General features: G+C 43.4%; 1 protein-coding gene across 4 annotated transcripts in view; it reads right to left on the reverse strand.

The window, feature by feature from the left end:
- Positions 1 to 4835: 4835 nt before the first annotated feature.
- The window catches only part of SNX27 (sorting nexin 27), a 91369-nt gene continuing 70980 nt past the window's right edge, over positions 4836 to 25224 (reverse strand). For 3 of the 4 annotated variants that reach the window (XM_073008378.1, XM_007977186.3, XM_007977188.3), the window contains 5 exons: positions 22826 to 22915; positions 11469 to 11618; positions 11014 to 11142; positions 10579 to 10638; positions 4836 to 9690 (listed from right to left, as the gene is read on the reverse strand). In XM_073008378.1, coding sequence (XP_072864479.1) covers positions 9643 to 9690; positions 10579 to 10638; positions 11014 to 11142; positions 11469 to 11618; positions 22826 to 22915 — 477 coding nt within the window. In that variant the 3' untranslated portion in view covers positions 4836 to 9642. Of the gene's footprint in view, positions 10471 to 10578; positions 10639 to 11013; positions 11143 to 11468; positions 11619 to 22825; positions 22916 to 25224 lie in introns of all 4 variants that reach the window. The other variant, XM_007977187.3, reaches the window with a different exon arrangement.

Here is a 25224-nt window from a genome sequence, read left to right on the forward strand (position 1 = left end):
ATTACCTGATCATTTTCTTTAGGAAGGTTTTAGGGAAAAGAAAATGGGGTGGGGGTGGGAGTGGTAAGGGGAGACCGGGGAGTCAGTTTCAGACAGTTCTCTATGCTTAACTTATTTATTTATTGCATTTTACTTTTAAAGAGTTGGTCTTTTCTGTCTAAATAAAGAAAAAAGTTTAAAAGCATCAAATAAGAGTCTTGGAAGGTTGAGGGTAGGGGACTGTTCCCTGCCCACACTGGGAAGGGGGAGGGAGGTAGAGAATGAGGTTTGAGAGAGAAAATCCCATCAGGGAAGGCCAGGCCCTTGCTTCGGAGCAGCATCCAGGCCTTGTTCATGGCTTCATGATCCTATCCCTTAGCCCTTCTTTGGGGCTTAATTCTGGAATGTCCTGTAGACTTGGGCACAAGGAGATCTCCCCTGTCCAGGGCTCTCCTCTGTATCCAGCCCTGTCCCTCTGAAGGCTGAGGACTTGCAGTCTCACATCTGGACCTTCATTTCTGCACAGAGGCCAGTGTGGATACTAGGAGCCAGTTGTGACACCACCATTTACTAACCACTGCTCCGTATGTCATTCTGTTCCTAGCCCTTATTGTGCATTTCCTCATTTTATCTCCTAACAACCTTGTGAGGCAGGATATAGTTTATTTATTTTACTTATTTATTTTGCGACAGGGTCTTGCTCTGTCACTCAGGCTGGAGTGTGATGGTGAGATCATAGCTCACTGCAGCCTCGAACTCCTGGTTCAGGGGATCCTCCTGCCTCAGCCTCCCAAGTAGTTAGGACTATAAGCATGCATCACTACGCCCAGCTCATTTTTAAAAACTTTTTTTTTTTTTTTTTTTTTTTTTGTAGACAGGGTCTTGCTATGTTGCCCAGACTGGTCTTGAACCCCTGGGCTCAAGCAAGCCTCCTGCCTTAGCCTCCCAAAGTGCTCAGATTACAGGCATGAGCCACCACGCCCAGCCTAGGTAGGATATAATTTTACAGACGGGAAAAGGAGGCTTGGAAGGTTAACTAACTTCCCCAGAGTCACAAAGCCAGTAAGACATGGCTGTAGGAGTTGAACCCAATTTGTCAGACTCCAAAGCCCATGATGTTCTCTTACCTGTTCTTTGACCTGAGGCAAAGATCCCAAGAAGTAGCAAGCAGGCTTAGGAGTGAGTCCTTCAGGTAGAGGGTGGACTACATAAGCCCTAAGTCCCTCCACTTCCCAGATTCTTCTCTGTGAGCTGCTTTAGGGCAGGCTCGGGATCACACAGGTGTCTTCTTTGACTTCATAGCACATGTGCTTCTAGGCTGCTAGCCCACCCTCAATATGTCCCTTCTTATAAACTTGCTCAACTTCCAGCTCTGATCTGGCCTCAGGTCAGAGCTCTGTGAAGGCACAACAGTAAATCCCAACTCATCCCCAGATCACTGCCCTGTACCTCTGCTACTCTTCATTGACCTCAAACTAAGAATAGTTAAAAAGAGAAGCAAAATGTGAAGTGCTATGCAGATATATATGTGGACGTTGTTTTGGGAGAAAAAAGTATCTCTTGGATTGGTAAAGATCAGACATGGGACCTAACAAAGGAGAAGAATCCAGCCAGTATTCCTAGCCAAGTAGACAGCGCCTGAAATCTCAACGACGCAGAGCTGTGTGTGTGGGTGTGCTCAGAGATGAGAAAAAGCCTGTGCAGCAAGGGGGACAGGAGTCGGCATTTAATATCTACAAATTTCCCCATGAGCTGCCTCAACTTCAGGGCAGTTTCTAAGTCAGGATGGAAAGACAGAAGGTGGGTTTTAGACCAAAGGGCATCTCCCAGAGTGATTCACTGACTCGGGTTTCTCTCCTGGGGGGTGAGGGTGGCAACAGGACTGAGAAGCTGCCTCCTTCTTGGCCTCTTCCCAGACGTCGGTGTGGCAGCCCCTGCTGCAACATCAGTGGCTACCTTTATTGTCTGTTTCTTCTTCTAAAATAATCAAGTTATGTTCAAATGTTAATGGCAGCATAAAGGGAAGAGAAGGAAAATAACTTCTTGAGCCAGAAGAGTGGAGCTGACATGTTAATATCAGGGATAGAGTGGAGACTTTCAGTTATAGAAATGAAAGCAGACCTTTAGAAACATATCCTCAGTTAGGGAGATTAAGGTGATGGGACAATGGCTAGGGAAAAAAATAGCCCTAAATAATTACTTCCCATTCGCTTTCCATATTTTTAAAGCTTTGGAAAGCATAAACGTAATGCAAAGTGTCTCTATTTCCTCAGGTTGGACTCTGCTGGCCTGAGAGCCAGGCCCTCTGACTTTCAGTGTTTCCTTTGTCTTTTAATTCTCCCGCTAAAATTTCAAAGCCTTTCACAGCCTTGGCTTCAGGTATTTGTGACTGAAGCAATTCCCATTCATGGCCAAGCCTCATTCTCTTCTCCAAATCTGGTAACTTGAACAGCCCTGATCCAAGCCCCTGGTTCTAATAAGACCCTTGTTCTCTGGCCCCTCTTTCAGTCTATTTCACAGAGCAGTCAGCTTCTTCTTGCTCCTCATAAACTTGGTTTCCTTCCTATATATTGCATCCTCTCATCTGCCTGATGAAAACCAAGTCTCAGTGACATGTTTCTAGCCTAATTTTTGTCCTGAACTCCATTTTGGTATTACCTTTTCTCCCTCAGTCTTCATCATTAGTAAGCAGCACCACTAGGTACTCACTCAAGCCAAAACTTGGATTACACCCTCTCTCTCATGTCTCCTCCCCAATCCAACTGCAAAGCCCTAAGTCTACCTCTAAAGTATTCAGCTGATTTACTTACTCATGTCTCTGCATCTCCACAGCCACCAGCACTGTCCACGTCACATTGCTCTCATCTGTCTCCATGCTGCTTCTCCTCTCTCCTACAATTTGTTCTCCCAAGAAGCCAAGAGTCATTGTCATCTTTTAAAAGTTAATTCACCAACATTTACTACCTACTCTGCTTTGTCCAGCACTGTATCCTCGTCACCCTAAACAGTGCCCCAAACATTAGACATTGCTTAGTAAATAAGAAATGACCGTTGGACATCTATACTGGATTTCCCATCCGTATCTAAATCATCACAGGGCCAATGCTAAAACTTTCTCCCATAAAGTCCCAACTCATATATTTCTATTTTCTGGTCACGTAGACATAAAACCTCAAGAGTTTTTAGTACTTTCACATAAGCTCGATGGTATTAAATCATTAAAGATTTTACTTCCACAAACTTTCTCATATCATTTCCCTCTTTTTCAATTATCATTGCCTATACTTATTAACTGAGTAATCACAGCAATTTTCTAATTGGTCCTTCTGTCTATGTTCTGAAGCATCAATCTTTCTAAATTGCAGCTAATAAAAAACAAAACTTCTCTGATTTTTTTTTCCACAGAATACCTCAGTCTGGCATTCAAGGCTCTTCAAAGCCTTACTTTCCACTTCGTTCCTACACATACCCCAATGGAACTATTCATTGTTCTCTGGGCAAGTTCGGCCCCTTTTCTCCCATGTCTTTTCATTCCCAGTTACTACAGTGTCTGGCACATAAGGGCTCAATAAATGTTTGTTGAATGCCTTCTTGTTGAGATGCTTCTCACACTACAACAGTTCATCTTAAACACTACTTTCTTCATGAAAATCCTAACGGCCCTCATCCACAGGTCTTTCCCCTTCTTTTTCTGGTCCTTATGGCACTTAAACCTTTCACTGCTATGTATCATGGCCATGCGCAAGCGTCTCACTCTTCTGTGAGCCTGTGAGCTGGCAGAAATGTTTCTTTGCTTTTGTGTCTGTTGCGGTATCTCAATCTCCCCACCCCACCCCCAACAGCAGATACGTAATAAAAGTTTGGCTTTAACCACTGTAACTCTAATTCTAGAATTCCACTTTGTTCTTCTTTATGGATTCTTTGCTTAGGAAAGATAACATTTCCCCCTCCATTAGCATAGTGGTGTTTCTTAGGTTTTAAATATCCAAAGCCAATGGGTGGGTGAGTGTATGAGCCCCTGAACAATGTCTCTTCCCAAACTGCCAAACAAAATGTCACAATGGTCCTTGGTCTTATGGTCATCAGTTAGGGAACCAAAGCATGTGGTCAGAAGTTGTAAAAATAATAATAAATGAAGCTTTATAAAAAAATTAAAACGTCTCACCCACTACAAATGCTGAGCTTTTCAGACCAGAGTCAGCTCATAAACAAATGTACAGAGAGGAACAGGTACTCTTGAGAGCAGGTAATTAGGCCCCAGCACCTCAGATGCCTCTGTAAAAGCAAAAGGCAGTAGGACCACCCTTCTTCTCAGGAGTGTGGGAGCAGGGGAGAGTAAGGCCACCCACAGGGCCTAGTTTTGCGCTGGCCATTCAACAGTCATAATGTGTTCCTTTCAGTCCAGATTCCAAAGAGAAAAACTTTCCCGATTTACCTGAAAAAGTATATACATGTTGCTGGGGGTGGGGAGGAGGGGCCATTGCTAAGATCTGTACCAAAAGCTCTGCCAGGCTCTATCTGCATGGCTGAGAAAGGAATCCTGTGAATCTTCAAAGGATTTTTGTGCAAGTTTGCAGATGGGAGGGGTAAGCTCAGTCACCTCTGAGATCTGAAGGAGAAGAAGGAATTTTCAAAGGAGCCACTGGGAAGAGAACTGCAAACAAAGGGGCTTTCGTGGCTTCTTTCCTCACCCTTCTCCATTCCCTGCCCTCAAAAAACTGTCCCACTAGTTACCTGGGAAAACTGGTTAGATGTTTCTTCTTTTTAGACTGACTACTCTAACTCAAATCTCAAAGGTCCCTCTTCACTTCCTCCCACACAACCCAAAGGATTTGTAGTCTAGGAAACCAAAGAAGTGTTTGATCAATAAATCAATTTATTTAAAAGAATATGTTACAATTAATTACACTAAGTGACATTACCAAACAATTTTAGAGTGGTTAGCTCTAGAACAAGGAATGAAAGAAACACTGTTAGCCATTATTGTGTCTGTGTATTTTCTCTTCACATTTCTTAAATCACAAATAAAAAATACAAGATACTGCAGTGAAAATACAATTAGAGTTTCTCTGAAATAAATTAAATGTGCATGGCCTGGGAAAAACTGAAGCCCAGCTCACTGGCTTAAAAGGGGGTCATGATATAAAATTAATGTCCAAGTTTAGCAGGTGGCCAAGTGCCTCCACCCCATATCACTCCCCTCTTTGATTCTATTCCTTCCCACAGCCCTGACCTTCCCACATACCCTAGATTATTGCTGAGGAGTGAGCTGATGCTGTCCTGGCAGCAATGAGGCCTGGCGTGATGTGCTCAGGTTTAGGGGAACAGGAAGTCAAGAGGTGGACCTGGAAGATGGGGAGCTAGAGAAGCATACCCACTACCTCTCTTCTCCCTCTCTCTCTCTGAGTGCTCTATCACATCATCCTCCAAAAGGAAGCTACTGTGACACAATGAAGCTGGTGAAGAAACAGCAGTATGCTGGGGTCAACAGATCAAAGAGCTTCTGCTGCTGAATGAATCTAGCCAAACAGTATAATGGCAAGAAGGAAGGGCACAGCAGTCCCTCCTGGTCTGGAAAATTCAGGTTAACTAGGATGCAGTCCCCTTCAAGAAAACTACCTCCTAGGAGCCCAGCCCAGAAGCTGGCAAATTCTGAGATAGGAGAGAGAGTCATCTCCTGGCGGTGCCCTATTCTGCTGCTCCAAGTGTTGGGTTTGGAGCTACAGGAAGGCATAACCCAAAGCTACTGGCCTGGGTAACTAAAGGATGAAACTAAATGAGCCAGGCATGAGGATGTTGGAATATTTATCTAATTCCTCCCTGAGAGCTCGGTCCAGGCCTAGGAGCTGCCCTGAGCACGCACATATCTGTACCTGCGCTTAGGCCTAGGGTAAGGAAAGGGTGGAAAAATTGAGAATAGAATAAACATATAAAAAGCAGAGGGCCCAAAGCATGGCCCAAGGGAACCTTTCTGCAGGGACAGGTTTCTCAGGGTCTACATTTTCTCCTGGGCCATAAAAAGCTCTGAGCTTCTATCCCAGAGAAACCAAGTGTGGAGGAAGGCCAGTGAGAGACCAGGAGGATCCTGCTGGTTCTGCCGGGATGAAGCTGGGGGCACTGGGAGCCCCCCTCTTCCAAGGGACAAATTGCAAAAGAAGTCTGGGTAGAAGCCTCCCTGGGCAGAAGCTGGGACTAAGAACAACAGTAGGGATTACAGAAAGGAAGTGCAGAGGAAGGGGAGAGAGAAGAGTCACAACTAACACTGCTTCATGCAAAGAATGGTTTGATCCTATGGGACCCGCGCAGCCACAGGGACCCTGCCTCCATCACCCAAGGCCGTGCATGGGTGGAAGAGAAGAAGGCGCTGTCCTTTAGGGGTGCCTTCCTTCCCCACCTCCTTGCTGCAGCTGGGTACTTTGTTAGTGAGACACTTTCAAGAAGGGCTGTTCCTAAATAAATTCTGCCAACAGGCCAACTACCTATAGGGCCCTCACCTAATCTCCAAAGCACCAAGTGAATGCTATGCCAGAAAGGGAACATAGCACCATCTACCCATTCTAAGTGGCCTCCCAATCCCTATGTCTCATGTCTGAAGGTCAGCATTCGAGCTGTCAAATGGAATCCCAGATCTGTTCATTACTGTCCCACTCTGAGCGAGTAGGGGCAAATTGCTATTTTTACAGTTTGAACAAAGCTGGTACCAAAAGTCTCTTTAGCATCTAGGAGTGGGAAATCAACATGTCTTCTTTTCAGGGTCCTTTGGCTCATTTTAAATTCATTTAAGTCAAAAGAAGTTAGTTCTGTGTCAAAGTCTTCAAATTAGGGATCCCTCTGCAACTTTACACATTCAGCATTCTTATGTTTCATACTCTGTGATTCCACCTAGATTTGGAGAAGGTGAGGGAGGAAAGACTGTCCTCTTTGATCCCATACCAGCAAATGGCTGCCAGGATAACAAAATAAGAAAGAAAGAAAAGTGGGCCAGGTGCAGTGGCTCACGCCTATAATCCTAGCACTTTGGGAGGCTGAGGTGGGCAGATTACTTGAGGTCAGGAGTTCAAAACCAACCTGACCATCATGGTGAAACCCTGCCTCTAACAAAAATACAAAAAATTAGTGGGGCGTGGTGGTGCACGCCTGTAATCCCAGCTACTTGGGAGGCTGAGGCAGGAGAATCGGTTGAATCCAGGAGGTGGAGGGTGCAATGAGCCAAGATCATGCCACTGCACTCCAGCCTGGGCGATAGAGCAAGACTCTGAGGAAAAAAAAAAAAACACTAATAAAAAGAAAGGGAAGGAGGGAGGGAGGGAGGGAGGGAGGGAGAGAGGGAGGGAGGAAGGAAGGAAGGAAGGAAGGAAGGAAGGAAGGAAGGAAGGAAGGAAGGCAGGCAGGCAGGGGCAGGAAGGCAGGCAGGAAGGCAGGCAGGCAGGCAGGCAAAAGAAAAGTGGCTTCACAATGATTTGCAACAACAAATTACAAAAAAAGAGATAAAAGAAGGAAAGAAAAAGAAAAAGAAAAAGAAAAAGAAAGAAAAGAAAAGAAAAGAAAAGAAAGAAAGAAAGAAAGAAAGAAAGAAAGAAAGAAAGAAAGAAAGAAAGAAAGAAAGAGTGGCCTCACAATGATTTGCAAAAACAAAAAGAGACTTTCCAATCACCCCAACACTGCTCAGTAGAGTTGACTACAACCAATTATGACTGTCTCCCAGTTAGAGCAAAAGATGCCATCCTAGGAAGGTTTTCGTTTAGAATGGGGAGAAGGGAACAAGAAAAGGCTCAAAGACGTGTTTTAGTTGCATCTGAGCCTGACTTGGTGTTTCTTATGCACTATCTACAGAGCTTAGGGGCTGGGAATATTGTCCTACCCCAACTAGCCCTGGCTTCTGATCCTGGGATGCAGCTCTTAAGTCTCAAAAGGTCTAGCTGCAAGATCAGATGAGGAGCTCTTTAAGGGACAGAAAGCAAAAAGGTTTTCCTTCAGTCTCTTTTTAATTAAAACTTGGGAGATCCAATCTAAATCAACTGTATTCCTACTACTCCTTCCTGGGTCCTCAGTTGGCTTGGATGGGGCAATCATTTGGTTGGCACAGACCACTGACCCACTGCAAGTTTCCCCAAGGCCTTGAAGATATTACTGGATCTCTTCCCATCACTGCTGTTTAAGGAAGTCACAGAGAATGCCATAGTTATGGGTGGTTATTGGTCAGGAATGGAGGAGGTAAAACCTCACGTACACAGGGCATTGCTTGCTTTCTTTCCTCTATGTAAGTCCAACCTGTGTGCCTAAGGTATCAGTTTAACTCTGGTCCCAAGTACTATCCCTGCTGCAAAAAAATGCAGGGGAGGTCACAGCAGCTCATGCCTGTAATCCCAGCACTCTGGGAAGCTGAGACAGGAGGATCACCTGAGGCCAAGAGTTTGAGACCAGCCTGGGCAACATAGTGAGACCCTGTCTCTACAAAAAAATTTTAAGAAGAATTAGCCAGGTGTGGTGGTGCACACCTGTAGTCCCAGCTACTCAGGAGGGTGAGGCGGAAGGATCACCTGAGCCCAGGAATTCAAGGTAACAGTGAGCTATGATCATGCCACTACACTCCAGTCTGGGTGACAGAGTTTAAGACCCTGTCTCAGAAAAAAAAAAGGGGGGGGGGGGAGGGGCAAGGAAAACAGGAAATTACTACCATGAAGTGTTTCAGGTTCAGGTTCCCATGGCATCAACCTCCTGAGCCCACGCACAACTCCACTCAGGGCCGGTTGAGGGAAAGCATACTGAGGTTCTAGGAAAGCAGGAAGGAGGTGCAAAATGTGGCTAGAAAGCCAGGAGTGAGAGAAACAGATGGATCAGAAAAACTGTCATGGAATCAAGAGACCATACCAGGACTTTAGGCTCTCCCTGCAGAACTACAGCCTGTTAACCTTGAAAAACACACCTCTTTCTCCTCCCCAACACCCTCTTGGAAGATAAAGAAACTATACTCCCTGTTCCTCAGACTCTATGGCAACCCATGAGCCGGAATCTATACTCGATACAAAAAAGGGGCAAAAATCCAAGCAGGTTGTAAACTTTTCAAGTCCTTCATGAGGAGAGGTATTTTTCCCTGTAAAATGCTTTTTTTTCCTTTTTAAAGTTTGTTTCAAAATAAAGAGAGCACAAGAGAGGTCATGGATTCTAGTGAAAGGTGTGTAAAAACACAAGCTAAAAAAGGTACTGCCATCAATATGAAATTTAAAAAGAAATATATATATGTATATACGTGCAGCTAATTTGTGTATATATAATTTTTACATACATACATATATATGTCTGAACAGTGCAAATGGATGAAGTTCATAGTTCCAGTTTTAAAAATATAGTACAAGGAGAGGCTGTTGGCATGAGGCCCAGGTGAAAGGACAAAGATACCTTTGGCAAGTTGGTTGGGCTTATTTTCTTTTCCTGTCTTAACTCAGTTGACTTCTGGTGCTGACCAATCTGCTGTTTACTACCACCTCAATTCCAGAGACATGAAATTCAGAGGGCGTTATTAATAATATTTAGTTTAGGGCTTTTGAATATAATGACTTTAACTCTTTCTCTTCTTTTGTGTTAATGGTTACTCTGTCTGAAATGGGACATGAAAGGAGCAAGAGGATGGGGGTGAAAGGAAGGGAAGGGGATAAGGAAAGGCTAGGTGGCCACATCTCTCTGCTGTGACCTCGCCATCTGGAAAATGTTCTGAAAGGAAAAAAAAAAAAAAGAGTTATTGGGAAGCCACATCTCCTCTTCTCTGGAGACAACTCCTCAAACAGAAGCTAAAACGGTATGCCTGGATGACTCAATCTGATTGGCCGTATCTCTCCTGATATAACTTCTCATCTAGAATCATAGCCTTTTAGAGCCGGAGGGGACCTTGGATATTAATTACGTGGTTCAGTCTTCCTGTTTCACAGAAGAGAAAACTGAGAGCTAGGGAGGCTGATTTACCCAAAATTACACAGAGGAAAAAAAAAGCCAGGAGAAAACCAAGATAAAATTCCCAGAGCCCAATGTTCTTTCTACTGCACTAAGAATATAAATTTTCATGTTATTGACTTGACCTCCTGATTCTTTCAAAGATTTTCTTTGAGAATAAGTAGCTAATTCTTCAGAATCTTCCAAATTCTGTTCCAGCACTGGCACATACAGACAGCAGTAAAGCAACAGGAAACACCTTCCCTCACACACACATTCTTGGTTCGCCTAGAAAGACTGCCAGGACTCATCCAGTCAGACGGCTACAACTCAGGACAGCTTCCCCTGCAGGTCAGGAACAACATGGAGGGTGATCTGATTTAAAAAACTGGCAGAGGAGGGTCCATGAAGTCATGAGAGATGGAAGAGCCTGTAGCCAGTGTCCACCCTCTAGACAAGGGAAGAAGCAGGGCTTTTTTGCACAGCCCGTTCACCATCCAGAGGCCAACCTTGCTGGAAGAATGTCCTGGCTCACATGAGATAATCAGTCTCTAACTAATATTCCTAGAAAGACAGAGATGGAGGTGAGGGTCCCAGGTATTTGGCCACAGGCCTAAAAATTTTAAAGAAACAAAAAGATGAAAGGTCAATTCAAGAACTGTTCAGAATTACCTCTTTTCTCCACTTGAGCTCGCAGAACACCCTCTCGAAGCACTCATGCATGTAATTGAACTGAAAAAAAAACGGTGGTGACAATCACTAACTTCTCAAGAGAAAGCACCTCAGGACTGTGCCTTTGAACTCCTGTCCCCAGTCATCCCATCTTCCAAACTCAGTCTACAGAAAAACCCTGACAAGTACCACAAAACTCAGGCCTGGTTCATCCACTATTCTCTAGCTCCTTCTAGTGGTAACTATGAGCCAAGTGGAATAGGAAATTGCCAATTCCAGTCAGGCCTAAAGCAGAGAGGATGAATCTGGGGGCTCCAGGATTCAAACAGGTTCGGATCTCAAGACAACTACTAGCTCTATCTCTCTCTCCATTTATGCATTTAGCTGGAAAAAAAAAAAACTAAGTCCCAGTTACTTTCCTCAAATTGCACTCACATATGGTGTGAAGATTTTAACCCATCGGGGCTTCTTCTCTCCTCGTGCATATTCGAAACAGAAGGCCATCCCTTCTTCATCCGTGTCCCATCGCTGCATCTCATCCCATTCAAATGCAATTACCTGGTTCTGGACAACCAAGACAAGGGAGTAAGGTACAGTCTGTGTTTCAGAGTGCTAGGGAACTGAGGTAGGAGGTTCTGAACCAGGAGACAGAAGAGAAATGAATGGAGATGTCTGCATCCCTTCAGAGAAAGGATTGTGACAGAAGAATACAAATCAGTGGAAGCAGTCAATGAAGTTGAGGATCAGTGTGGATTCCGTGCCTGTTTATCTGCCCAGTCAAAATACAATTTTGATTTCATTTCCCTCTAAAAAGGAATTAAAACGTCACAAGCAAGTGAGCATCAAAGTATCTCCAGTCCTCGTAGCAGAGCCCTATGCTGAAAACTCACCTCCAGCTGTCCTTCTTCAGTGCAGGCATGCAGTTTAAAGTGCGTGATGCTGATGGCTGTGATAACGTGCCCCTTCCTCCTGGAGTCACAGGCACAGTGGGGAAAGATGATTTCATTGTAGCCCTCACAAGTCCTTAGCATGTTGAGGTACTGAAAAAAAAAAAAAAAAAGAAGAAGGAAGGAGAAAAAGAATTACTATGGTACTAAACATAATGAAGAGCTATTGAGATGTGCAAGAAAAAGAACAAAGAGTATTCTCACCCAGCAACCTGAAGACCTGGCCTCTGGTCTCACACCCATCCCTAAGTTGGGAAAGGACTCTGAGACAATTATTTTCATTTTTTGAGACCAGGTCTTGCTCTGTCACTTAGGCTGGAGTGCAGCGGCATGATCTTGGCTCACTGAAACCTCAATCTCCAGGGTGCAAGCAATCCTCCCACCTCAGCCTCCAGTGATCCTCCTGCCTCAGCTCCCAAGTAGCTGGGACCACAGGCACACACCACCATACCCAGCTATTTTTTTGATTTTCTGTAGAGACAGGGTCTCTCTATGTTACCCACGCTGGTCTCGAACTCCTGGGCTCAACTAATCCTCCCACCTCAGCCACCCAAAGTGCAAGGGTTACAGGCGTGAGCCACTGTGCCTGGCTAGCAATTCTTTATCCCACTTTCAACTTCTGCCTTGTTTTTGTTTTTTTTTTTTTTTTTTTGCCATAAGTAAGGAAACAACACCTTCATACTTCTAACCCTCCTTTCTCTACTTCAGAAAGATACGGGCCAGGTGCAGTGGGTCATGCCTGTAATCCCAACACTTTGAGAGGCCAAGGCGGATGGATCAAGAGGTCAGGAGATCAAGACCATCCTGGCTAACACAGTGAAACCCCGTCTCAATGGAGTGCAGTGGCATGACCATGTCTTACTGCAGCCTCAAATACCTCAAATACCTAATAATACAAAAAATTATCTGAGCGTGGTGGTGCACGCCTGTAGTTTCAGCTACTCAGGAGGCTGAGGCAGGAGAATCACTTGAACCCAGGAGGCAGAGGTTGCAGTGAGCTGAGATCGTGCCACTGCACTCCAGACTGGGAGACAGAGCAAGAATCTGTCTCAGGGAAAAAAACAAAAACAAAAACCCAGAAAAATAAAAAGACACACAGATGAAAACCAGAAGATATACTATAACCAGGACTCACAGGGCTAGAAGGGGTCTCACAATTCTGTTTAGTCTGATCCTCTATTTTCATTGTAATCAAGGGATGGGAATCTAATCTATCCTTAAAATTAAGAAAGGGAATAAATATTTCTCTCTCTCTCTTTTTTTTTTTGATACGGAGTCTTGCTCTGTCGCCCAGGCAGGAGTGCAGTGGCCCGATCTCGGCTCACTGCAAGCTCCGTCTCCCGGATTCACGCTATTCTCCTGCCTCGGCCTCCTGAGGAGCTGGGACTACCGGCGCCTGCCACCAAGCCCAGCTAATTTTTTGTATTTTTAGTAGAGACAGGGTTTCACTGTGTTAGCCAGGATGGTCTCCATCTCCTGACCTCGTGATCCACCCGCCTCGTCTTCCCAAAGTGCTGGGATTACAGGCATGAGCCACTATGCCCGGCAGTAGTATTTCTCCTTATTCCTTTTGCAATCAAAAGTTACAATGATCTATAGTAAGGATTAAGCTACCCCAAATCTCGTACTTACAAAATGTTAAAACTGAAAGAGACTTTAAAAATGAGTCATTTTATGGGAACTCAGAGTAAGATGAGACTAGCCTGCAGTCACAAGTAATAATAAGTGGCACAACTAGGACTAGAACCCAAGTTTAATTCCCAGGCCTCTGTTCCTTTTACTGTCACCGACTAGTCCCCAAATCAACCCCATTGTCCCCTGGGTCTCCAGTATATATGGTTCCTTAAAAAGCATCTGGACCAAAATAAAGTGCCACATATGACTCTCACAGTTACAACACGGCAAAAATAATCCAGAGGGGCCAGGTGCAATGCTCACGCCTGTAATCCCAGTACTTTGGGAGGCTGCAGCAGGAGGACTGCTTGAGCCCAGGAATTTGAGACCAGCATGGGCAACACAGGGACGCCTTGTCTCTACAAAAAATTTCAAAATTAGCTGGGTATGGTGATATGTGCCTGTAGTCCTAGCTATTTGGGAGGCTTAGGCAGGAGGACAGGTTGAGCTCAGGAGTTTAAGGCTGCAGTGAGACATGGTCATGCCACTGCACTCCAGCCTGGGCAACAGAGCAAGTCCCCATCTCTCTCTCTCTCTTTCTTTCTCTCTTTCTTTCTCTTTCTTTTCTTTTCTCTTTTCTCTCTTTTCTCTCTTTTCTCTCTTTTCCCCTCCCTCCCTCCCTCCCTCCCTCCCTCTTTCTTTCTCTTTCTTTCTTTTCTTTCTTTCTTTCTTTCTTTCTCTTTCTTTCTTTCTTTTCTTTCTTTTCTTTCTTTCTTTTCTTTCTTTCTTTTCTTTCTTTCTTTTCTTTCTTTCTTTTCTTTCTTTCTTTCTTTTCTTTCTTTCTTTCTCTTTCTTTTTCTTTCTTTCTTTCTTCCTTCCCTCCCTCCCTCCCTCCCTTCCTCTTTCTTTCTTTTTCTTTCTTTCTTTTCTTTCTTTCTTTCTTTTTTTCTTTCTTTCTTTTCTCTCTCTCTCTCTCTCTCTTTCTCTCTTTCTCTCTTTCTTTCTTTCTTTCTTTCTTTCTTTCGAGACAGAGTCTCACTCTGTCACCCAGGCTGGAGTGCAGGGGTGTGACCATGTCTCACTGCAGCCTCCATCTCCCAGGTTCAAGTAATTCTCATGCCTCAGCCTCCTGAGTAACTGGGACCACAGATGTGCGCCACCACACCTGGCTAATGCTTTGTATTTTTAGTAGAGACGGGGTTTCACCATGTTGGCCAGGCTGGCCTCGAACTCCTGGCCTCAAGTGATCTGCCTGCCTCAGCCTCCCAAAGTTCTGGGATTACAGGTGTGAGCCACCATGCCTGGCCTAGAGGTGCAACAATATTTCAATCACATCATTTTTCTTCCCTCCTTCCTTCTATCACCCTATTACACCTTCTCTTTTTTATTATCCTTCCTAGATCAGTGATAAACATGGATACTGCTTAATCCTGCCATTAGCACTATAAACAAAAGAAATCTCTGACTCCTATACTTTGGTAAATATGACAGGGGTGGGTGGTATAGAACAGAATAAAACTCTTCTGGGGTTATAATAAACAGCAATGCCTGAAACACAGAGGAGTGATTAAGAGGCCCAGACTACCTTGGGCTTGAATCCTGGCCCCATTACTTCCATTACTTCCTAACTGTGCAACCTTTTGTAAGTTACTTTAAGGCAGGCAAATTACTTAATCCCAGGTGCCTCAGTTTCCTCTTCCATAAAAGGGAAATAATAATAGCATCTATACCACAGCGTGATTTGTGAGCATTAAATACAGAGTATTTGGCTGGGCATGGTGGCTCACACTTGTAATCCCAACACTGGGAGGCTGAGGTGGGAGGATCACTTGAGCCCAGGAGTTAGAGACCAGCCTAGGCAATACAGTGAAACCCATCTCTACAAAAACAACAACAACAACAACAACAAATTTGCCAGGCACCTGTAGTCCTAGCTACTTGGGAGGGTGAGGTAGGAGGATTGGTTGAGCCCAGGAGGTCAAGGCTATGATGGCACCACTGCACTCCAGCCTGGCTGAGATTGCACCACTGCACTCCAGTCTGGGTGACAGAGCAAGACCCTGTCTCAAAACAAGAAATAAAAATAAAAAAGATATTTAACATAGTACTCAGCCATAATTAGAAATTTAATAAATAACAGATAAAATAAACTTTTTAAAGTATCTGGAAATTACTTTTAAAAATTCCTGGGGTGAGCTTCAAGTCAGTGACAGTAAAACAAACAAACAAATCTCCTGGGGGAAGAAAGCACACGAATGAAACAGAGGCAACATGAATGGCAGAAAGTTGAAGGCTATTGAAGCTGGGTAATGGGTACATAGGGATTAATTGTATTTTTCTTTCAACTTCTTTATGTATTTAAAAATTTACACAGCTGGGTGTGGTGGTTCATGCCTGTGATCCCAGCACTTTGGGAGGCTGAGGCAGGCAGATCACCTGAGGTCAAGAGTTCGAGACCAGCCTGGCCAACATGGTGAAACCCCATTTCTACTGAAAATACAAAAATTAGCCAGGCGTAGTGGCATGCACTTGTAATCCCAGCTACACAAGAGGCTGAGGCAGGAGAACTGCTTGAACCTGGAAGGTGTAGGTTGCAGTGAGCCAAGATTGTGCCACTGCACTCCAGCCAGCCTGGGCAACAGAGTGAGACTCCATCTCAAATACACACAATAAAATGTTAAAAGAAAAAGAACATCCTAGCAATCAGGCCTCTGGCACTCAATTCAAGCCATCTTCCTAACATAGTCATCAGAAACTTTACTGCTCAATAAGCAGCAACTCTGCTCCAGGACACTTAACACCTCTGCAAATGCCAGTGGGTGCTGTCGACCCTTGAAACCAGTTCTACTCATGTCCTTTAACAAAATAGGATTACACATAGCACATCTGTTGAGAGTTCTCTTCGTTGAGAGGTACCACTACTATTTTTGACAAATATTTCTGCCACAATCTCTTATTGGGAGTTTTACTATAATATATCTTTTAAAAAGAGAGAAGCATGCCAACAAAGGCAGGGATTGGGAAAAGACATCAGAAGAAGCATGGAGCTCTGAGTATCTTAAACTCTCTCTTTGTGACCCTGAGTAAGTTACTCTACCTGGGGTCTTCTCTTCTGCCACCTGGAAATAAAAGACATTGCTGCCATCCTGTCTTCACTGATGCAGGGAAAAATATATGCACTGGAGCCTGACAAAAATGGGTTCAAATCACATTTTCAACTTCTAGTTCCACTTCTGACAAGCTATGTGATCTTCGGTAAGAATCTTAATCTCTCAGATTCCACTTCTCTGTAAAGTAGGAATAATACCTACAGGGTTGTTATAAGGAGAAAATCAGACTTCATATAAAGTGCCTAGACCAGTCAGGCACATAATACATGCCCTCTCCGTCCCCTCTGAATCAAAAGACTGCTTTATCCCTCCGTATTCAAGAATGTAGTCCTTGAAAGCAAAAGACCTTCAGGGGACTTCTTAATGGCATAAGCTCTAAAAATAACCCAAGGGAAAACTAAGGGCACCTGTGCCCTTGGTGAGCCAATAAAGGTAAAGTCTCACTGGGAGACAAGGTTTTCAGAGAGCTCAGATTGGGCAGTATTTATCAGCATTAAGTGGGCAGTCCCTACATCCTTGGGCTTGCACAAAGCCTCAAAGAAGCAGCATTTAAAATTTTACAGGAGGGGATCAGAAAAAACACCTATGGAGTATCATGCTTACTTCCTGGGTGACAAAATAATCTGTACACCAAACTCCCATGACATGCAGTTTACCTATGTAACAAACCTGCACATGTGTCCCTGAACCTAAGATAACTTTTAAAAAAATGTTTTTATACAAATCAAAAACTTGTCAAAGAAAGGTGAATTTTTTTTTCCTTTTTCTTTTTTTTTTTGAGACAGAGTCTCGCTCTGTTGCCCAGGCTGGAGTGTAGTGGCACGATCTCAGCTCACTGCAACCTCCACCTCCCAGGTGCAAGCAATTCTCCTGCCTCTGCCTGAGGAGCTGGGACTACAGGTGTGCGCCACCACACCCAGCTAATTTTTGTATTTTTAGTAGAGACAGGGTTGCACCATGCTGGTCAGGCTGGTCTCGAACTGCTGACTTCGTGATCTGCCTGCCTCGGCCTTCCAAAATGCTAGATCCAAAGTGCTAGGATTACAGGCATGGCTTAAAGCATATTTACATAAGGGTATTTAAAAGGGTATTTGTTATTTGAAACACCAAATCATCCTGCCCATTCTCCTTTCAGGAGAATGTGCCCACTTAAAGTTGATAAATACTACCCAGCCTGAATCTCTCTGACCACCCTGTCTCCCAATGAGACTTGACTCTGTTACCTCCCCAAGGACACAGGTTCCCTTAGTTTTCACTTTAAGTTTTGAGTAACTAAATATGTATCCTAAATTATCTTCCTTTATTCATATAACATGTAGAAAGTGGCCCATTTAAGCCAGAGAATTGGAAAGGTATAGTACAGGATATTTTTAAAATGTTCAATATTCAGCAAGACAAATAAATACAGATATAGGGCAGTTTCTGACTTTTTTTTTTTTTTTTTTTGAGACGGAGTCTTGCTCTGTTGCCCAGGCTGGAGTGCAGTGGCACCATCTTGGCTCACTGCAAGCTCCGCCTTCCAGGTTCACGCCATTCTCCTTGCCTCAGCCTCCTGAGTAGTTGGGACTACAGGCATCCGCCATCACGCCCGGCTAATTTTTTGTAGTTTTAGTCGAGACGGGGTTTCACCGTGTTACCCAGGATGGTCTCAATCTCCTGACCTCGTGATCTGCCCACCTCGGCCTCCCAAAGTGCTGGGATTATAGGCGTGAGCCACCGCACCCAGCCGACAGTTTTTAAAGCAGAGACTCAATGCTTAACAGAGCAGAACACTTTAGGTGAATGTGTTAAGGTCCACTCCAGAGAACTCTCTCCTCTCCCAAATAACCTGCCAAGGGTCAAATCAGGTCCAAAATAGAAGTAAGGGACTGAGAAGAACCTCAAGAGCCAACTCTCCCAAAACCAGAATCAGAGTAGTGATTCTGAAGCACCTAACGTTCCAGAATCACCAGTGTGCTTTTTGTTTTTTTTTTGTTTTTTTTTTTTGAGACGGAGTCTTGCTCTGTTGCCCAGGCTGGAGTGCAGTGGCCAGATCTCAGCTCACTGCAAGCTCCGCCTCCCGGGTTTACGCCATTCTCCTGCCTCAGCCTCCCGAGTAGCTGGGACTACAGGCGCCCGCCACCTCACCCGGCTAGTTTTTTGTATTTTTTAGTAGAGACGGGGTTTCACTGTGTCAGCCAGGATGGTCTCGATCTCCTGACCTCGTGATCCGCCTGTCTCGGCCTCCCAAAGTGCTGGGATTACAGGCTTGAGCCACCGCGCCCGGCCACCAGTGTGCTTTTTAAAAACAAAGTTCCCTAGGACCTACCCCCAGAGATTCTGGCTTAGTAAATGTGGAGTGGAGTCTAGAAATCTGCATTTTAAGTAGCTTCAAAAGTGTCTTCCATGTAAGTAGACTGGAGACCATACTTTGAGAAAAACTGACATACATGCTGCCTTGTGTGAAATCAATACAAATTATGTAGTGAAACACAAAAGCTCTTTATTTATCTGTTCAACAATGGCAAAATCAGGCCACTTCAACATAAGAAAAGCATAATTTACACATGTCTACTGTTTGTGTGAGGAGAGAGAAAGGGAGGGAGGGAGGAAGGAAGAGAAGAGAAAACATTATTTCTTGTACATTATATTCTCAACCATCGAAATTTGAGATTCAGTCTAACTTTGTAATTAAGTATAAAACAAAAAGTGTTTTTGATCACACTGGGTATTATAAACTATGCACAGATGTGAGCTCTCTTCTGTATTTGGAGATTTGGAGGACAGGGGAACTTACACAAAGCTTATTTATCTTCTAAGAATCTTGGCGTATTTTGTCAAGATTCTACTTAATAGGTGATAATCTGAATATCCCGGTTTTACAGAAAAGAAACTAAAACTGAGAAGTTCATTGTGTTGCTGCAGGTCTCACAGTGATGTGACAACTACAAATTGTAGTCACCTCACCTAATCGTAGGCCTGTTCACCATACTTAGTTGCTATGTTTAATGGCATCAAGGCCTATGGGCTCAGAAGGGCCCATGTGAGAAGTTTCAATGTATTGACCATGAGCTAATATTGCCTAGGCTAATGCCTTTGAACACTGATACTTGAATACATATTATACTTATAAAATTCAAACTTTGATCAGATTTTCTTCAAAATCTGACTCTCATATCATGCGGCTAGTACCCAGAAATACGTTGGCACTAGGTTTTCAAGACAATCTAATTCCACAAACGTTTAAGCCTATTTTATACACAATGGCAAAAGACCATGGGGAAACATATCTGTCTATCAACTATACTTGAGTTTTTACCTGGGTGATTACAAAATATAAATAAGTCTAACAATGACTTCATAATAGATTACTGTGCTCATTAAATTCAGATTTTCTATATTTTGCCACAGCACAACGCAAACCTATTTATTTCTCTCACACCTTGCACTGTGCTTGGCACGTACTTGGTACTCAACAAATATGTTTTGTTGAATGCATAGATGGAAAGATAGTGTGTTTGGAGTACTATAAATGCAAAGAAACAGTATGTATTCCACACTGGTATTATGAGAAGGCCTTATGAAATTATTTTGATTCTATTAACTTTTCAGAAACGAGAAAACTTTGTTGGCTTTGGCAAAGGCAAAGGATTACTGCAGAAGTGGATGGCCCGTTAGTATTTGGCCCTTTTCACCAAAAAGACGCAAATGTAGTATGAGTCCGAATCATGCATTAATATATAGAAGACAATGCATTATCTTAAAGAACAGGTGAAGTCGCGTTTTAAAATTCTGTCTCACAAATAGCAAAATTCTTCTAACCAAAATTCTGACAAGATTTAATTACATTTAAAAGGTTTTACATTTTCTATGTCAGTCTGCTGATACATAGAACATTGGTAAGACGGCTCCCTGATCTCTGGCAATTTTCTAAGGTAAAGAGATTTATTACTTTTCATCATATAAGTGATTAAAATAACTAACTTAGCTAGATATAAGATTACAGGCTAAGTTCAATGGCTGACTGGTTTGCTTTTTTGTTGTTGTTATTAAGATGGAGTCTCACTGTGTTTCCCAGGCTGAAGTGCAGTGGCGAAATCTCAGCTCAGTGCAACCTTCGCCTCCCGGGTTCAAGTGATTCTCTGGCCTCAGCCTCCTGAGTAGCTGGGATTACAGGCACATGACACCACACCCAGCTACTTTTAGTATTTTTAGTAGAGATGGGGTTCCACCATGTTGGCCAGGCTGGTCTTGAACTCCTGACCTCAGGTGATCCACCTGCCTCAGCCTCCCAAAGTGCTGGGATTACAGGCGTGAGCTACCGCGCCCCACAGCTGTTTGCACTCTTATTCCAACCCAATTAATGTACATGAATCAACACTCTCTCCTGAAAAGTACACAGAAGGTCCAAAATAATTCAAATGACTTATCAGAATCATTACTAAAGAATGAAAATGATACAGGTGGTCACTAACTTACAATGGTTAACTTAATGCTTTTTTGACTTTATGATGATGTGAAAGCCATGTGTGTGCAGTAGACGTTGTATTTCAATTTTTTTTTTTTAAACTTTTCTGCTGTCTTTACAAGTACCTCAAATTTTTGTTCAAAACTTTAAATAACTTTAGGCCTGGCGCAGTGGCTCACGCCTGTAATCCCAGCACTTTGGGAGGCCGAGGCAAGTGGTTCACTAGAGGTCTGGAGTTCAAGATCAGCCTGGCCAACATGGTGAAACCTCATCTCTACTAAAAATACAAAAATTAGCCAGGTGTGGTGGCGGGTGCCTATAGTCCCAGCTACTGGGGAGGCTGAGGAAGGAGAATCGCTTGAGCCCAGGATGCAGAGGTTGCAGTGAGCTGAGATCACACCACTGTACTCCAGCCTGGGTGACACAGCGAGACTCAGTCTCAAAAAAAAAAAACAAAAAACAAAAAAAAACAGTTTAAATAACTTCATTCTAAAATAGGCTTTGTGTTAGATGATTTTGCCTGACTGTAGGGTAATACGTGTTCTGATCACATTTAAGGCAGGCTAGGCTAAGCTATAATGTTTGGTAGGTTAGGTGTATTAAATGCATTTTTGATTTAATATTTTCAGCTTAAGATGTGTTTACTGGGATGTAACCCCATCGTCAGTTGAGGAGCATGTGTAATTGAAAAAACTTCGACTACACGTGAATCCGTCAAGAGAAATTTTAAAACGTTATAATGAGTAGAAATTTTTATGTGTTCTTTACTAATTTTATTTTTGACAATTTCCATCCCTGTATCTATGGCAGATACAAATTGAGAACGAATTTAAAGCCATTTAAGGAATACTCTAGGCAGCCCTGTTCAGCAAAACTTTCAGTGATGATGAAAATATTCTACACCTGCACAGTCCAATATGCTAGCTATTCACTGTGCACATACGGCTGCTTAGCACTGAAATGTGGCTAGAGCAGCTATAGAACTGAATTTTAAATTGTATTTAATTTAAATGAATTTAAATTTATATTTAAATACCTACATGAGTCTAGTAGCTATTGAATCAAATAGCACAATTCTAGGATGATATACTAACCAAGAGCACTAGAGAGCATAAATGTTTAAGCAACTGCAGAAATCGAAGCTGTAAAAACAAATGATTTTGCTATTGCTAAATCATGACTAATTTCTTTTTTTTTTTTTTTTTTGAGATGGAGTCTTGCTCTGTCACCCAGGCTGGAGTGTAGTGGCCAGATCTCAGCTCACTGCAAGCTCCGCCTCCTGGGTTTACGCCATTCTCCTGCCTCAGCCTCCCAAGTAGCTGGGACTACAGGCACCCGCCACCTCGCCGGGCTAGTTTTTTGTAATTTTTAGTAGAGACGGGGTTTCACCGTGTTAGGCAGGACGGTCTCGATCTCCTGACCTCGTGATCCGCCCGTCTCGGCCTCCCAAAGTGCTGGGATTACAGGCTTGAGCCACTGTGCCCGGCCAATCATGACTAATTTCTAATGTTAAAAAGCTAAATATCAATTCTTATACAATCTTATCTATATCCTATTGTAATGTTTTATAGAAAAAAGTTATTATTAATAAAAAAATTATGGGTCAGGCTCAGTGGCTCATTCCTGTAATCCCAGCACTTTGGGAGGCCAAGGCAGGTGGATCACCTGAGGTCAAGAGTTCGAGACCAGCCTGGCCCACATGGCAAAACCCTGTCCCTACTACAAATACAAAAATTAGCTGGGCGTGGTGGCGCATGCCTGTAGTCCCAACTACTCGGGAAGCTGAGACAGGAGAATCGCTTGAACCCAGGAGGCAAAGGGTGCAGTGAGCCTAGATTGTGACACTGCACTTCAGCCTGGGCAACACAGCAAGACTCTATCCCTCCCCCCGCCCCCACCCCCCCCAAAAAATAGTAATAAAATTATGTACCAATATACAGTAATTCAAGATCTTTGTGTGTTAGATGGAGAAACACAATAGACTTTGCATCAAGGCCCCTATTCCCCCCCTGTTTAAAAATTAGTTAAGCCACTAACCACATTGTAATCCTTTCAAAAATGACTGGAACAATAGGTTTAAAAGGTAGGAAGGGGCATTTTATAAAAGGATTATGGGGACATAAACTTACCATGACCATTTTTCTTTGTTCGTATAGCTTCTGTAATTGGTAGGACTTTTCTTCTGCTTTGATGTAACCTTTCTTCACATCATCGACTGCCTATCACCAAAACAGAAGTAGAAAAGAAAGGAGTCTAAAAATCGTTATTATGTACATTCTCGATGAAAACAGACACAGATGCATTTTCAGAAAATCTCTTGTCCACTTGGACCACCATCATTACCAATGAACTCTGCCACGTGTCCAGGGATATGGTCTGGCTCTGTGTCCCCACTCAAATCTAATCTCAAATTGTCATCCCCACTTGCTGAGGGAGGGACCCAGTGGGAGGTGACTGGATCATGGTCTGGTTTCCCCATGTTGGTCTTGTGATAGTGAGGGAGTTCTCACAAGATCTGATGGGGTTTTTTTGTTTGTTTTGAGACAGAGTCTGGCTCTGTCACCCAGGCTGGAGTGCAGTGGCACAATCTTGGCTCACTGAAACCTCCGCCTCCCGGGTTCAAGTGATTCTCCTGCTGCAGCCTCCAGAGTAGCTGGGACTACAGGCATGAGCCACCACACCCAGCTAATTTTTGTATTTTTAATAGAGATGGGGCTTCACCATGTTGGCCAGCCTAGTCTCGAACTCTTGACCTCAAGTGATCTGCCCGCCTCGACCTCCCAAAGTGCTAGGATTACAGGCATGAGCCACCACACTTGGCCTAGATCTGACAGTTTTAAAAATAGCAGTTCCCCCTGGGTGTGCTTGCTCTCTCTCTCTCTCTCGTAGCCTTGTGAAGAAGGGGCTTGTTTCCCCTTCACCTTGTGCCATGATTGTAAGTTTCCAGAGGCCTTCCCCAGTCATGCGAAACTGTGAGTCAATTAAACTTCCTTTCTTGTACTTTGGGAGGCTGAGGCAGGTGAATCACAAGGTTAGGAGTTCGATACCAGCCTGGCGAACATGATGAAACCCCATCTCTACTAAAAATACAAAAAATTAGCTGGGCATGGTGGCAGGCACCTGTAATCCCAGCTACTCAGGAGGGTGAGGCAGGAGAATCGTTTGAACCCAGGAGGCAGAGGTTGCAGTGAGCTGAGATCATGCCACTGCACTCTAGCCCAGGTGACAGTGCAAGACTCCATCTCAAAAAAGCACAAAACAAACAAAACCTTCCTTTTTTAATAAATTACCTAATCTCAGGTAGCATCTTTACAGCAGTGTGAAAATGGACTAATACATCCAGTAACAAGTATACTAATTGGAATAATTAGCATTTAAAGAATATCTGGCATGGTATTGTTTTAGGTATATGTGAGAGATCTGGTTTCTCATGTCAGGGGACTTAAATTCCAGTTATTTTATACATGTGTAAACAATTAGAGAGCACTGAAAGATGGTATATAATGCTGTATTACAATGAAATAGCAAACATGTATGGTACAGACAGTGATATAGGCAGTCAGAATGGAAGCACTTACTGATAATTACAGTTATCAGGGACGCCTTGGGTGGATCCCCAAAGAACAGAATGAAGAAAAGAAACTATAAGCTAAAGTTAGGAAACAGGGATGAGTCTGTGCTTAAATACTTTGAGAAAACAGATTTGCCTGATTTAAATAAGGGAATAGGAGACAATGAAAGATAATGCTGGATAGGCAGACTAACAACAGATTATGAAAAATTCTAAAAAGTAGGCACAGGAATTTAGACTTAAGGAAATAACAGGGAGCTAAAATAAGCAGTAAAAAATGGCTGCTTCTTTATTAAAGAAAGTTTGATTTGTGTTTGAAAGCCACATGAATTAACCTGAAGAGAGAATGAAATAAGGAAGATCAATGATGTTATGATACTTAAGGCAGAAATCACTTCCCAGGGTCTTTTAAGGAAAAATAGTTGAATAGGCAAATGAGTTCAAGATTAAGTCAAGAGGGCCAGGCGCGGTGGCTCACGCCTGTAATCCCAGCACTTTGGGAGGCCGAGGCAGGTGGATCATGAGGTCAGGAGATTGAGACCATCCTGGCTAACACGGTGAAACCCCCTCTCTACTAAAACTACAAAAAAATTAGCTGGGCGTGGTGGTGGGCACCTGCAGTCTCAGCTACTCAGGAGGCTGAGGCAGGAGAATGGCGTGAACCCAGGAGGCAGAGCTTGCAGTGAGCCAAGATTGTGCCATTGCACTCCAGCCTGGGCGACAGAGCAAGACTCTATCGCAAAAAAACAAAAAACAAAAAACAAAAAATTAAGTCAAGAGACTAATTCAACTTTTAGTTCTGTCACCTACCAATGTGCATTTGCATAAGCCATGTAAACCCTTCCACTGTGTAAAACTGGAATATCTTATAGGTGCACAAGAAAAAGATGACAGATGTTAAGAGTTTTGTAAAGTATATATCAGTAGCTATTATAAGTATCATTTAGCTATTAAGTT

Source organism: Chlorocebus sabaeus, chromosome 20 (assembly GCF_047675955.1).
Source record: "Chlorocebus sabaeus isolate Y175 chromosome 20, mChlSab1.0.hap1, whole genome shotgun sequence".
Classification (NCBI taxonomy): Eukaryota; Metazoa; Chordata; class Mammalia; order Primates; family Cercopithecidae; genus Chlorocebus; species Chlorocebus sabaeus.